Source organism: Rhinatrema bivittatum, chromosome 17 (assembly GCF_901001135.1).
Source record: "Rhinatrema bivittatum chromosome 17, aRhiBiv1.1, whole genome shotgun sequence".
NCBI classification, from domain to species: domain Eukaryota; kingdom Metazoa; phylum Chordata; class Amphibia; order Gymnophiona; family Rhinatrematidae; genus Rhinatrema; species Rhinatrema bivittatum.
The window spans coordinates 10,961,259-10,976,897 of NC_042631.1; the positions used below are offsets into that span (position 1 = coordinate 10,961,259).

General features: G+C 41.7%; 1 protein-coding gene across 1 annotated transcript in view; it reads left to right on the forward strand.

The window, feature by feature from the left end:
* Nucleotides 1–5,059: 5,059 nt before the first annotated feature.
* Nucleotides 5,060–15,639, forward strand: part of SLC6A5 (solute carrier family 6 member 5) — a 42,247-nt gene continuing 31,667 nt past the window's right edge. Inside the window, exons 1-3 of the mRNA XM_029582464.1 lie at nucleotides 5,060–5,347; nucleotides 5,579–5,752; nucleotides 14,537–14,678. Coding sequence (XP_029438324.1) covers nucleotides 5,242–5,347; nucleotides 5,579–5,752; nucleotides 14,537–14,678 — 422 coding nt within the window. The 5' untranslated portion in view covers nucleotides 5,060–5,241. The remainder of the gene's footprint in view (nucleotides 5,348–5,578; nucleotides 5,753–14,536; nucleotides 14,679–15,639) is intronic.

The following is a 15,639-nucleotide window of genomic DNA, read 5'->3' on the forward strand; positions in this document are numbered from 1 at the left end:
GCCGGAGGGACCTGCAAGGTCAGCACCCCGGCTCAGACCAACTCTGTCCTCCCCCGAAAGGATTCCGCAGAGACCTCTGCCCAGAAGAGCAGCCCCGCTGCAGGAAGCGACGGGCAGACCAACGCCGTGCACTGCAAGATTATGCCCTTGCAAAGCGCGGGCGGAGAAGCCGATGAAGGCGTCGGCAAGAACGCGCTGGAGCAAAACAACGCCACAGGCGGCTGGGTCACCATGAGCCCGAGCACCGTGGTACTGGGCACGGATGGTAACACTTCTGTCCTGCCTGGCAATGTCAATGGGGTAAGTTGTTCCCTGTGATTATTCCCTTGTAGGTGAATAGGAGGCTCCGCCAAAACAAACAAACAAAAACCGTAAACATAAACGTCCAGTATTTCGATGATAAATCCCCTGCGAACTCAACCTGCTTTTGCTGGGAGATGTCCAAAGAAAAGGTCGCCTTATTGTAGTTGATGGCTTAGAATTGAAAACGTGCCAGTAAAAGGAGCACCGGGAAAATGATACCCCACACATCTACACAAAACGTGCCCTATATATGTAGTGTCCATTAATTAACCATGAATAGAGTAGAAGAGGAATAATAATACAACTTATAAAGCTTCTGCTAAAGATCAGCAGCAATGCATCCTAAAGACAATAAATGATATTTTTTATTGAGCATTTTTCCAGATGTATGTATACATTGTTGCATGCTATACGCATCGATTGCCTCATTTCTTAGCTAATTCACCTGTTCAAATGATACATTAAAAAAAAAACAAAACCCTTCAGAAATATCTAATTTCTGTTTTAATCCTGAAATGTTATAACAGTTTTAAACTATAAAAAATGTGAATTAAGTAAGAGAAAGTTTCAAGTATATATTTTTTTCTCCATCCCCGTCTTATCTATATTGCCAGAAGGATGCTGCCCTCGTGCTTAGAACCTTGGGCAGTCTACAAATTCCAATAACTGCGTAGAAGGGAATATAAAATAGCAGAAGCCAGTCATCCTAAATCTCTCTTTCACTTGGGCTTCCTTGGTGGTGATTTATCTAGTAAAGGAATTCATGATAGTGAATTCGGATTATTTTCACTAACTTTAATGGTCTTGAAGACACAAAAGTTGATATATTGATGTACAGAATAAAAGCAGTCAAACGGGCCATTCCGCCGGTGACATTGCGGCACTGTGAATGTCATTGCTATCAGGTAGTCTAACTTGCCTGTTTCCTCCAGGGGACAAGCCTAAGAGAACCAGCAGTGACACGAGGAAACAATAATTCGGTGTATCATTCCTTCCAGGGGCTGTATTTATTTAGCAACGTTTGGCATAGGTTTCCTTCCCGTGTTTTTCCTTCATTGAAAATGTCGGGATGTTTTCATTGGTAAATCTGATCCAATTTTCCCGCCAGAGCAAGAAGGGCACAGAAGTTTAATAAATTAGCCCCCAATGAATGTGCTACTCAAAAGACCGCTCAGTGAGAGCACACTGGTACTATTTTGATCGTTTTGCTAGGGGAGATGATTGAGTTTGTGAGAATTCCTTCAGCGGTAATCCTGAGCTATAATTTTTTAATAGTGTTGCCTCATACACGTGATATGTAAAACACGAACACCTCTGTTCACTTGAATTTGCTTCCTTATACTCAGTTAAGATTGACCTGTGATATAAAAGCCCTTCCCGTTCCTTGGATTTGGAATCTTTGCAACAGATTGCATTTCCGAAAATTTGAATTTTCGTTAGTAAAGTACATTAAACTCGTGTGGTATAGATTGACCTGTGATATAAAAGCCCTTCCCGTTCCTTGGATTTGGAATCTTTGCAGCAGATTTCCTGCTAGAATCCAAAGAACATTTCCGAAAATTTGAGTTTTTTTCGTTAGTAAAGTAAATTAAACTCGTGTGGTTCCGAAAGGAAAGTGAACCAGTATAAGAGCTAAAAGGTTAACCCAGAAAAAAATCCATGGTCAACTTTATGGCAATCACAAGGAATTCAACCTTATTTCAAAGATGCTTAGGTCAACTTTTTACTTAAAGAGCCTGAAAGCAATGAAGCCCTCCCCATGGCAGGTAAAGATCTTAGGTGTGGACAGGACTCCTTTATATGAAGGAATGGATGCTGTCATTTCTGAAATTGCTAATTCCCGACAGAGACTATTTATGATTTAGTCCCGAATCTCAAATTCTAGATTGCTGGGATTTTGCTATCATAATGTGCCAGCCCTCTAGTGCTTTATGCTGGGCTACTAAACGTTTATTAGCGGTTTCACTTGCAGGGTTCAGGGGCGCATTTTTGCAGTTGTAGGTCCCATTGTTTGGAACGCGCTTCCGGAATTTCTAAAAGTAGTTCAAGACCTCTCACGCTTAAGGAAGCTACTTTTGTTTAATGAGGCATTTCCAACCTGCTAATATTTCATTTTATCCGTTTTTCTTTTTCTTTTTTTTTTCTAATTAAAGAAGACTTGAAGTTTTATGTTAGGTGTTATAAGAATTTTGTATTTTAAGCTTGTCATTTGAGGTTTTATGTTTGGGTTTTATTTTGAGTTTATATTATGTTCTTGTGTGGTGCTATTGGATATGTATTTTTGTGCCCCGCTGCGATTTATAAATACATTGAAGCTCACCAGGCAAAGGTGGGACTCCATTCCCCGGGGCTCTCAGCTATCCCAGCCAGCCCTTGGTTGAGGGGAAGCTGAGTTTATGCTCGATGAATGTTCCCCCTGGTCCTTCTCTCACTTGCTAGAGTGCATCACGCGCAAATGTTGGCAGTCTGGGTATTTGCTGGCCTGACTATCCCCGTTGAAAGTCTTTCTCTCCTCAGGAAGAAGATGAAGGTGATGAGAACAAAGCCCGAGGGAACTGGTCCAACAAGCTCGACTTCATCCTGTCCATGGTGGGTTATGCCGTGGGTCTGGGCAATGTCTGGAGATTCCCCTACCTGGCGTTTAAAAATGGGGGAGGTAGGCTTTTGCACTCTTTCTACATCTGGCCCTACAGCCCTGCCCTCGGCACCGTTCTCCTGGGAAGGGGGCGATAACCACCCGGAGAGAAACAGATTCAAGGATGAACTATTCCACAGAGGTGCTCTAGGGGACAGGGGGAAGGGGGCTGCCTTTTCCGCTCGGTTCCTTAGCAGAGTAAACCTAGGCAGTAGGTAAGGTTAGTGACCGTCTGCAAGCTGGTGCGAACGAAAACCAGGGGGCCCGACACGAATGGCAAGGGCGAGAATACGTTCTTGGGAGTTGCTTTGCTTTTTAATTTAACGTTACCTCGTGATTACCCACTGGACACCCCCCTCCTATTCATTCGGTAGCACAGCACAGATGCACCTCAGAGAATTAAAGTTCACCCTCAGAAGCCGGAAACCTGGAATTGCCTGCAGTCCAGAGAAATGCCTGGGAGGACTTCTCCATGGTAGTTACTAAGGCAATGTAAGGTGACTTTTCATTATAAACATCAGAAGTGCATATTTATTTATTGCATTATTTGAAAGATTAATAACCCACCTTATACTTCGAACATTAAAGCGCACAATGAATTGACCATGCATTTAAGAGAACCTTTTATATTAAAATTATTCGCTTAAGAAAATGCTTAATTTGGTGAACCCTCCCTTTATTTAGGGCTAAATTCTACCTAGCAAAGGGAATACACAGAAGACTTTATTAGAAATATCATATAATACAATATAGTGTTCTTGATTTTATAGTCAGCTTTACTTTTTCAGTTTGGTACTATATTTAAAATCTTAATATCTTTTCTCATTAATTCGAATATAGCACATGATGCAGACATTTTAAAAAGACCCGCGACTTAAAATGTAACTTCAGATTCTAATATAATTCGTTAATACATTTTTTATTTTCCTTATGCAAAAGTAATTCAACTATTCCCAATACATTAAAACATCAAACTTCTGGGTAGTCTGGGTGTTTTATTTTTGGAGAATAGGAGTACACAATGTACCTATCCAAAAAACCTTTACTGTCTAGGCCCCTAAATATGTCGCTTTTTATTTGTTTTGACAAATAGTGCACGGACGTCAATTATAACCGAAGGTAAGTGGCAACAGATAAACCGAGAGAGGGGTCGATATGGACGCAATTAATTTCCGTAGGACCCGTTGTGGTGCTCTTATTGTTTATCTGAGATAAGAGACTAGCACCTGAGACGATCACTGACGCCCGTGGTAGCTGAAGATGACTTTTATCTATGCCAAGACTACAAATATCCGAAAATGTGGGAAATAGAAACCACAATATAGTAACGTCTGGTTTCCCAATTAAGCCCCGATTGATTCAATTAGGGTGGCACCCCCATTTTGTAACGATGGGGAACAATCAGACCCGTAATATATGTAAGACTAAGCTAAACACGACAAACTTCCATAAATGATACCCTAATGTTGATGAACATAAATATGTATAAACTCTGATGTTTCACCTTTACTTACCTGATGAACCAACTTTAAACAATCCAGTCCTTCCTAGTTTACGGTTGGATTACAGGACATAAATTAATATTTTAGCTGAAAATTAATAAGTGTTCAATTCATCCTAAATAAGACAATTAACAGAATCTCTTAAATTCTCTTCTGATTCACTCTTGTAGGTGCTGATTTAAGTGCGCGGTGGACGGTAACGCTGGAGCGGACAGGCTTGCTCGAGTATGAATAGCGTAATTAGACTCCTAGTTGGAGATAATTAGGTGTTTTTTTTTAATGATTGCAGAAAAATAAAAAAAGCAAGCAAGGAGTTAATACCCAGCGCTGAGCAGGAGGGTTGAGGGAGCGATGGGTTCACCCGCTATAATAAGGGATTTTTATAGCGCATTTAATGGGGGCTTTTCCAAAGAAACCCATCTACCTGTTGATATCATTAATCAGGTATCAGAAGCAGGCATGGATACCGTCCAAGGAGCTGCTTCCCTGCTTTGATTAATATATTTATTTTAGTAAGATAAGGAACTCCACCAAGGTGCAGGTGAATTTACCGCACATTTTTCACCTGTCCAGAGATAAGGACCCGATGCAGGAAGCCCTTCCGGACTCTGATCGACCCGCGCTACCCTCTTCATGTTTCTGTTTCCAGTTGTAGAGAAGCAGGAAAGCGGTTGGCAGAGCTGAGGAGGAGCCGCTGGATAAGGCGCAAGCGGAACGGTGCCCTCCTGGCTGCCCGGCGCTCACCCTGCTCTTCCCCTTCTCTCCCTCTGCACAGGTGCCTTCCTCATCCCCTACCTGACCATGCTGGCTCTTGCCGGGGTTCCCATTTTCTTCCTGGAGGTCTCCCTGGGGCAGTTTGCCAGCCAGGGTCCTATATCTGTCTGGAAAGCCATCCCTGCCTTCCAAGGTGAGCAGCCCCTCCCCCCCCCCCCCCCCCCCCCCCCGGGTCCTGGCAGGGCCCAGCCTTTCTCGGGATCCCTGACTGATCTCCCCCCCCCCCCCCCCGGGTCCTGGCAGGGCCCAGTCTTTCTCGGGATCCCTGACTGATCTCCCCCCTCCCCCCCCCCCGGGTCCTGGCAGGGCCCAGCCTTTCTCGGGATCCCTGACTGATCTCCCCCCTCCCTTTCTGCTCCCACAGGCTGCGGGATTGCTATGCTGATCATCTCGGTGCTGATCGCCATCTACTACAACATCATCATGTGCTACACCCTCTTCTACCTCTTCGCCTCCCTGGTGTCGGTGCTGCCGTGGGCCTCCTGCACCAACCCCTGGAACACGCCGGACTGCAAGGACAAAACCCGACTCCAGCTGGGTAAGGCCCCTGCAGGCCCCTGGCTGTTACCTAAGGGCTCTGCTCTTCTCTTTCAGCTCATGAACAAACTGAGAGCATTTCCAGACCGCGTTCAGGTTCAATTGTTTATTTCAGAGCAGTCTTAACTTATCCCAGTTGTGACTGTTGCTCTGGAAGGCCTAGCGTTTTATGCAGGGTGGTGTGTGTGTGTGTGTGTGTGTGTATCGGGGGGGGGGGACGTTTGATAAGCTCCAGGGCTGAGGCATAAATGTTGCTCAACATGCAATAAAGCAGCAGATCCGCTGCCTGTACTACGCGCGCATTGGGAGATTTTTCCCTCTTGAAGGGACAAGTGCGCTCTCTGCTGGCCCGAAGTGAGTATTGCAGCTTCCCAGGGCCGCGGGGCTGTGGCAGTGCCGAGGCATTCAGAGGCCGGGGTCTAGATGGGGCTTGGTAGGGGGAAGGTCCACTGCAGCCAACAAAAGGCCGAGCGCCCAGATTTGAAGGGTAGCCCCCTCTCCCCCTTTGGTGCACTTTCAGGGCGAATCGGGGACTGCATTACTTACTTATCATTCATTCTTTGCATACTCTTTGAGTCTATTTATAATTCTATTTATAAACGACCTGGAGATGGGAACAAGCGAGGTGATCAAATTTGCTGATGACACAAAATTATTCAGAGTTGTTAAATCGCAAGAGGATTGTGAGAAATTGCAAGAGGACCTTGCAAAACTGGGAGACTGGGCATGCAAATGGCAAATGAAATTTAATGTGTATGAGTGCAAAGTGCTGCACTTAGGGAAGAGAAACCCAAATTACAGCTACATAATGCAAGGTTCGACATTAGGAGTCACCATTCAGGAGCAGCAGCAGCCAAGAAAGCAAGCAGAATGCTAGGAATTATTAGGAAAGGAGTGGAGAATAAACAGAGAATATCCTAATGCCTCTGTATCGCTCTATGGTGCGACCTCATCTTCAGTATTGTGTTCAGTTCTGGTCCCCACATCTCAAGAAAGATATAGCAGAATTAGAAAAGGTACAGAGAAGGGCAACCAAATGATAAAGGGGATGGAATGAATTTCCTGTGAGGAAAGGCTAAAGAGGTTAGGACTCTTCAGCTTGGAGACGAGACGGCTGAGGGGAGATATGATAGAGGTCTATAACATAATGAGTGGAATGGAACGAGTAAACAATAAACATTAATCAGTTGTTTACTCTTTCAAAGAGGAGAAAGAGTAGGGGACACACAATACAGTTATAAAATTAATTTTCTATTCAACACATAATTAAGTTCTGGAATTCATTGCCAGAGGATGTGGTGAAAGCTATTAGTATAGCTGTATTTAAAAAAAAGGTTTGAACAAGTTCCTGGAGAAGTCCATTAATCATTATTAAGAGCTGCAGAAATTCTCTGATTATTCTTGGGGTAAGTAGCTTGGAACCTATCTATTCCTTGGGATCTTGCCAGGTGCTAGTGACCTAGATTGGCCACTGTTGGAAACAGGATACTGGGTTTGATGCTGGGTCTGATCCAGTAAGGCAAGTCTTATGTTCTTAAGTTGCAGCTTGTGTGTTTGTAGATATGCCAAGTCTCACACATTAAGCATGATACTCATCTTCTCTCGCTGTCAGCCCCCTCCTCCATGTATTTGGCCACTGAGTGCAGGGGCAACAAAATCACTACTGCAAGCCCCTGCTTACTGGCAACCAAAAAAAAAAAAAAAGAAGAGAGGCTCATCAGGGCCCCAGCAGACCCCCATCCTGCCACAGCCCAAAGAGATGTGGAGGCCCTGAGAGTGTGTGTGTGTGTGTGTGTGTGTGCAAGAGAAAGAGAGAGAGAGAGAGAGAGAGAGAGAGAGAGAGAGAGAGAGCATGTGTGTGTGTGTGCGAGAGAGAGAGAGAGAGCATGTGTGTGTGTGTGTGTGTGTGTGTGCGAGAGAGAAAGAGAGAGAGAGAGAGCATGTGTGTCTGTGTGTGTGTGTGTGTGTGCGCATATATGACAGAGGAGAAAGTTTGTGTCTTTTCCCTCCACCCACTACTACCGCTTAACATTTTTATAGCACTTCCCCTCCCCACTATTTCACAACAATTTCAGGGTGACTGAAAATAAAACATTCACAGTTATGGAGACTGGGAGAGTTTTTTTTGTCCTTATTAGTTTTAATTATTGCTTGTTATTTGATGTCTGCTAGTTTGAAATATTTTATTGGTGTTTTGTTAATTTTTAAAAATTGTTATGAGTTTTTAACTATTGGATGTTTTTCGATTCATCATCTGTTTAGAAATATATTTTTTGGTTTAGTATAGTATAGTTTTACTATTATGATTGATGTTTTATATTTCTTGATATCTTTGTATGATGCTTTATTAGGAATGGTGCTGTTTGTTTTTTTCCATTGTTGCACTATATATAAAGTCTGGCTTGTGGTTTTTAGTTCAGTTTTTGTCTATAGGGTTCTATTTATAGTTTATAATCACTTTATTCTGTATTTGGTGAGGGTCTGTCTGCGTTCTGTATATGTGACTGAGGTGAGGTATTCTGCTAGGTGTAGTTTCTATGTATAGCAACGTGGCTTGTTCTGTTTTCCAGGTAGGAAGTGAATTGGTGTTTTGGGGCCTGGTGTAATATTTATGGTGTTGCCTTTTCATAGGTAGGGTTGTTACTGTTTGAGAGCTGGCAATTAGTGCTGTTTTGGTATGGGAAGTTTACTATAATGTAATTGAATTGTTTATTCATGGCTTTCTGAGGGTCAAGCCCCCATCCAACACTTGTTACAATAGGCCTAATGCCATATGGATTCCAAGTGTCTTCTTTGCAGGGTTTTCTAGTTGGCGCAACAGCAGTGCATGTAAATATAATATAAACGTTATTTTAAGTGATATTTTTACCTCAGAAGACTGTACTTTGAATGTTATAAATGCCTAATTTTAATTGTGTGTGGAGAGGGCTATTGGGGGGGGGGGGAAGGGGCAGGGGGGGGGGGCTGTAAATTTCACCTAAAATGCCTAATACCTTTCTGCCGGCCTTGGTTGAGAGCCACACGCAGAATGTGCACATGGAGAGAAGGAAGAGGACATAGCAGCACCTGAAGCCACACGCAGGCAGAGATAGGAAACTGGGAGGAGGTCAGTGATGTATTCCCCAAATTGTTGAGCATGGCAGTCTCTGACTGTGCTTACTGTGCCCTTTGATAGGGATAATGCTATCTGCCTCCCATGGTACAGGAAGCAGCCCACAGAGGATCCAAGACAGCCCAGATTTATCGTTAGACGCACCGCCTGAAAAATCTCACTCATTGGCCTACAGTCTCACTCATCGGGAGGGAGGGACCACTCTTGGCATCTGTGTGTGTGTGTGTGTGTGTGTGTGTGTGCCTGTCTGTGTGGGTGGAGGGAAAGAGGACGTGCTGTAATGCCAGTGCACCACTAGAGGGCGTGCAGAGGTGATTCCACAGGGGGAAGAGTAACTTGTTTCCGAGCCCAAGGTGGAAAAACAAATGCATTATTAATAAAGGAAGAGAGCCCAAATTACACCCTCCCACCCACAAAAAGAGCTTTAATTCAGCTGTTGAGCTATATTTCTTCGCACTGGAGCCTTGCACTAAAAAGTGTCAATAGTTATTTTTAACTACTTCCCAAAATAATTCTACCTAGTACCGGAGACCTTTTCAGCCCAACACGGAATTATATTATCAGTGGCCTGATTAATTGGGCTTCTTAGTTAAGGAGTTTTTATTCATTTTAGTCTTTATAAAAGTGCTACATTTTAATTTAAAATACACCTTTGAAGGTGCAAAGTTTTCTGCTTTTCAGTCAAGCCTTTTTAGTTCTCTTTACTCAGCTTTTAGTCCTCCCAGCCAGCATTTTTCTTATTTTCTCCTATTTTCACTCTGACACAACCATTGTTAGGATTTCCTACTTCTAAGGGAGCAGTATAAAGTGCTCTGTATAACTGGGCAACTACTATGAGGCGGAGCCTCACACTCTTTGAAAGGTGCGTGCACTTTCGCTTAGAAGATTGTTTTCAATTTTTATTGTACTATGTATTTATAATATAAAAATGGTTATGAGTGCTCTTTGTAAACCACTTTGGAATGTTGATGGGCGGTATCCAAATCAATGAATAAATAACATTGCCACAGATTCCAATATGGCTGCCTGCGCAGCTAGCGTTCTGGTTTTCTTTTTCAGTCTTGCAGCCCTGTGTGGTAAAGATAAGTCAGTTGTGCTGTTTAAGATTGGCTTTCTAATGAAATTTCTTTTGAAGTGAGTCCCATCCACAGCGTCCTGGTAAGTCAATGCGTTCTGAAGTTACGATTACCTGAACCTTAGGTCCTTCTTCTGTTTTGGGAGTGCAGTGTCGATTTTCAAGCTTTGGGTCCTTTGGCATTGCAATGTGTCATTCTGTGACAGAGTTTACTATAAGACTGTGTTTGGAGGCCAGGCATATTTTGCTTTTTGGACTCTGCACACTGATCGCTACTCATAAACACCTGATGGACTGTACAAGAGAACATCATGCTGCAATAGATCTTGACATTGATCAGGAGCAATGGTTTTTTTTTTTAAATGTCATAATGCTTTTAGATGAATGCAGAGAAGCATAAACTATACATCACTATCATTTCAGATAGAAAATTACTGCACATATATATAAAAAATCTAATAGTGAAATAATAAGAACACTGATGGAAACAAATGTTGAAACACAAAAACAGTGTACAGGACAAAAATCTTTCAAAATCCTTAAAATCACAAATTTTATTAGAATGTATTCCCTTCAGAACAATTCTTCATTAAAATAACAACTAGAAAAGTACAAAAGTCGAAAAAGCATTCTTGTTATTTATACATTTTTTAATTTCTCTAAAAGTCCCAGAAGACTTTGAAACAGAAAAGTCTTACACCTGATAAATCTTGCATCTAACAGACTCCTACTCTATGGTCCAGTCCTTGATTTTCACAATCCAGTTGTTGTTCAGCTTTGGCACTACTGCTGTAAACGTAAATCTTCTAATGACAACTTTATCCATATGGTTTAAGTCTCTCCCCGACAAAGGACCTCTGTTTCACCCTCCTTTTTGTGTTTCAACATGATGTAAAGTTGTTTCCATCGGTGTCCTTATTGTTTCACTATTAAATTTTGTATCATGTAGAGAACACTTTATTATTTTTCAACTGCTCCACTAAAATTGGTTAATATGTGTGTGTGTGCTCTGCAGGATAATGGTAAGGGATATATCTCAGATGCATCTCAAATTTGCACTAAATAAAGAAGACAGCCTTACTTGTGACACTATCCCTTAAACGCTTTGCACATCAGCATGTGCATCAGGTCATCTTTCCTGCAGCTGCAAACCTTACTCTGACAGCTCTTTATATATATTGTTTTCATTTACAAGAAATTAATATTCAAACAGCATGTGTTACCTCTGGCAAAGTCGACTACTTTGACCCACATGATTTTCCCCATTCTTCTTGGTGTGGGTATTCAATTAGAGATGAAGTAGCTTGTCCTCTTATGAGGCCATTTTGATAACCTGCTGCTCAACGTACATGCCTGTCGAAATGTTGCAGCAGATGGTGGGATGTCAGTCACTGACCTGAGACATGAAGTGAACACTATTTTTTTTTATGCTTCACTCACATGCATTGAGTTACTTGTTGCAGAGTAATAGAGAACGATGAAACGTTCCAGAAGAGTTACTACTGCTTTAGGTAAATCTTTCTGAGGATGAGACAAGAATATGATGGCCTCAGTTACCTGTGGGAACTCATTCCGTCTTTTCCATGACCTGCAAAGAAAGAAATCAGATCATACCAAGATAAAGCGTGGGATCCTTTAACAGCTCCGGACCTGTCTTCATCCAGTGGCGTAGCAATCGCATGGACTGGTATACATCTGAACTGCTTTTGGATCTGAATTTAATCCAAACTGATTTCAGGAATTACCGTTTCAATTCATGGAAGCAGGACATTGCCAGTACCGCTAAGTTTGTGCTAAATGTGTGAATGCAAACTTCATTGAGACTATGTTCCAAGGCATCAGGAAGATGAAGAAACACCCTGCTCCCAGCTTCCTGGTGCTTACATTTGTCAAGGATACATTCTTTTACATGGGGTTTTTTTTTTTTTCATCATATGTCAAAATCACAGGAGTGCTCTCCAGTGACCTGCAGCAGGTGATTCCTTCAGAATGCAGATGACAGATTTTTGGTAGGATATCATTTTCAATGTTTGACCTGCTATTATCCTCCAGAACCTCACATTGTCCATGCGTGAGATTTGTACTGATATCATTGTAGCTATGCCACACTCATTTTAGTGCATGTAGGTTCAACATTGGGTTCAACACACCCTGCTGAATAAGTTGGAATATTCTAAAAACATTTTCACAAATTTTGGTTGCAAGATATGAACAACCAGTGGCACGTCATCATACCGGTGAAGTTCCTTTTGTTAAGAAGGCTCTGTATATGATGAGAAGTAAACTGTATTTAGGCCATTCACATTCTCCATAGTTGTTACATTGTTTTGGGTTGACATGATTCATTCCACTTCATTTTTAATTTCCATCATGGAAAATTCATGGTTTCTATTGATATTCCTATTTGAGTTCTATCAGCCTCTTCCAAAGTACTCTGTAAACATATTATAAGGGTTGCTTTTTTACCAGGCCATAGGAGATCATTGAAGGAAATAGAAGGAGGGTCGATTCTCATAACAGATGTATTGGTCAAAATAATTTACACAAGTAATAAAGAGATGGGGAGCAAATACACATACGGTTTGAGAATTTATATAAAACTGATGTTTTTGCTGCTTTCAAATATTGTTTCTTAGGATACAGGAATGAATGGAATTTTTTTTTTACTGTTGATCTTGTCAGACACAAATAATTCATACTGCTTATTTTTTTATCTTCTCACATTCTTCCATCACCACAATGTTCTGTTCCAGAGAAAAATATTCCTTTCCAGTTTCACAGAATTGGTTCCTAATGTCTCCATTGTCTACCTTAAAGTGACTACTTTCTTCATGAACCCTGTCTGAATGGACTTTGCACATTTGGTCCTTGTTCTTCACCTTGTGAGGAAGAGCACCGAAACTCAAAGATGAAATTCCTGGTCCAGCAATCATCCATCTCGTCTGTGCCACAGAACTGTGAAATAACCAATTATATCTTTCACTTGAGCATGGCTTTGTCATGTGCTTGGTCCATCCCTATCACAGGAAGAGGTTTGTTTTACTTGGCTGCTACAAAGGATCCAGATTTTAATATTTCATGAGCAGTTGGGTGCCTCAGGCATAAACTGGAAGCTATATTGTTGGAAGTGGCTTTTTTCACAACTTTTTAACAATTATGTTTTAATTCACCTTGGAATGGCTTTGGCTGTGTAAGGTAGAATATTAATTTTTGAATTAAATTAAATCTTGCATAAAGGTGTGACTTATGGGTCAGGGAAACAACTTCAGAATGGATTGACACAGGAGGATGTTGTGGAGCTCACTTGAATGGAACCATTTTTACAACACCATTTTTAGCAGCTCAACTGACATATCTTTATTGAAGATGAATACATGGCTAAAACATGCTCCCGATTTAGAATTGTAGTTGTGTGGGCAGCCATATTTGAAATTGGTAGCCATTTTGAATATCTGATCCAAAATGAAAGTGTCTACATATCTGCATGTCATCAGTTCCACATTATCTCTGTGTAAGCAAATGCACACACTTGTTTCAAAAAGTGTGATTTCATCTATAAGAGCTACTTGAAAGTGTGCACGCTCCTTGACCAGCCCCTAGGTTTCACTGTAAGAAGTACCTAGCTCAACCCTTCTCCAGTAAATGTGATCTTTATTCCAAACACTGGTCAGTTCAAGAAGCAGGTGCAGGATTTTGGAACAGAACTCATGCTTCTTCAGTTAGAGAAGTGACCACTGCTATGCAGCAGATAAAGGGCCTGTTTCATCCTTTATTGTGTCCCAATGCCTCTATTCCTCTCCACATTACATTTCTGCATATCTGATGGTAAATGATAAAGTGTGATGGCAGATGAGTGATGATGGATAAGTGATGGATAACAAACATTGGCATTCCAGGAAGTTAGCAAGTGGCACATTTAAGACTAAATGGAATTTGTTGCCAGAGGATGTGGTTAATGCAGTTAGTGTAGCTGGGTTTAAAAAAGGTTTGGATAAGTTCTTGGAGGAGAAGTCCATTAACGGCTATTAATCAAGTTTACTTAGGGAATAGTCACTGCTATTAATTGCATCAGTAGCATGGGATCTTCTTAGTTTTTGGGTACTTGCCAGGTTCTTGTGGCCTGGTTTGGCCTCTGTTGGAAACAGGATGCTGGGCTTGATGGACCCTTGGTCTGACCCAGCAAGGCAATTTCTTATGTTCTTATAAACAGAAAGTAGGTAGTGGATAGATAAATAGCAGGGGGACCATTTCTGCAGATGGCCTAGTATCATCAAAAAGCTCTCATGTTTAGAAAGAAACTTACCTACCAAACCTGCAGACTCACAGTTACTAGGTCAATACAGAAGAGGTTTTTGCTGGTGGTAAATTTTATGAATTGTTGGATAAAATAATTACACCAAACTATACCAATAGTAACAATTTAATTTGTATGTTCTTGCTAAGCCCCCCGTAAAACACAGGAAAGAATTTACAATACAAATTTTGTCTTACGTGACGTCAAATGATCTATGATTGCATCCACCTACCAGTTAGACAGTCTTGATGAAAGCGAACACATGTCCTGTCTCTTTCTTAATATTAAACTTTTATTTTCCCAGATTCATGCATACTTGGAGATCACCTGAAAATACAGATCAAAAACAGCACTTTCTGCATGAATGCTTATCCTAACCTGACCTTGGTGAATTACACCAGTCATGCCAACAAAAGCTTCGTCAGTGGAAGTGAAGAGTACTTCAAGTAAGTGTATGAAGACTTTGATTCTCCTTCTATTGATAATAGTTGTATGTGTCATACGATACAGGGTTTGCACTTTATTTTCATACACCACACAGAGAAATATATTATCCTTTGAAGAGCAGGATTCTTTTTAAATGGACCAACCAAAGGTTTAATGCATAGATATACTGTTACATTCGTTTTGGGGGCCTCAAGGTCTTTTCATCAAATGTCCTTGCTGCAATGATAAGAAGAACTCACTCACAGTTGGCTCCATTGCTAATTAATTAATTAATTGCTAGTGTTTATGGGACCCCTATTCAATAAAAGACCTAGGCAACTTAAAGCAATACAAATAGAATACAGATTCAGAATTACCATTAAGTCAGAATAAAATTATCCATCTTTAAATACTGTTGTATTTTGGCCCAGTAATTTCTCCTTTTTGCATTTTCTTCCAGCTCACTCAGAACCAGATACTGGTGCAATGAGCCTCCATGCACAACTACAAGGGGAATTTTCCCCTTATTTTAATAGACCCCCTCGCTCCCACTGTTCCCTGCCCGGTCATTGTAGCAATGCCAGTCCCGATGCCAGTGAGCCATGCACTAGGGTTCCTTCTGTAACCCCGTATAATGGGCTTTAAATCTGGCCATCAGGTGTCTCCCTTGACCATGACTCCCTCTCCTCCAGTTGCTGTGCTCGTTATCTCTGTAGCATCCCCGGCCCTGGCCAACCCTGGAGGCAGAAGGTCCTATCCAGGAATCAAATTGAGGACCCTCTGCACGGCTGTGTGCAGCCAGTGGGCGGGCCTCTTCTACTGAGTCGTGAACATTCATGCATGAGCTAGTTCATATCCTCTGCAAGGAGATTTTGAACTATAAAGACTGTCTTTTGCAAAGAGGTGGGAATAGGAAGCTTGGGGAGTTGTCTGACAGGGAGAGAGAGAATGTGACAAGAAGTCGGGCTCAGAAAGCCAAGT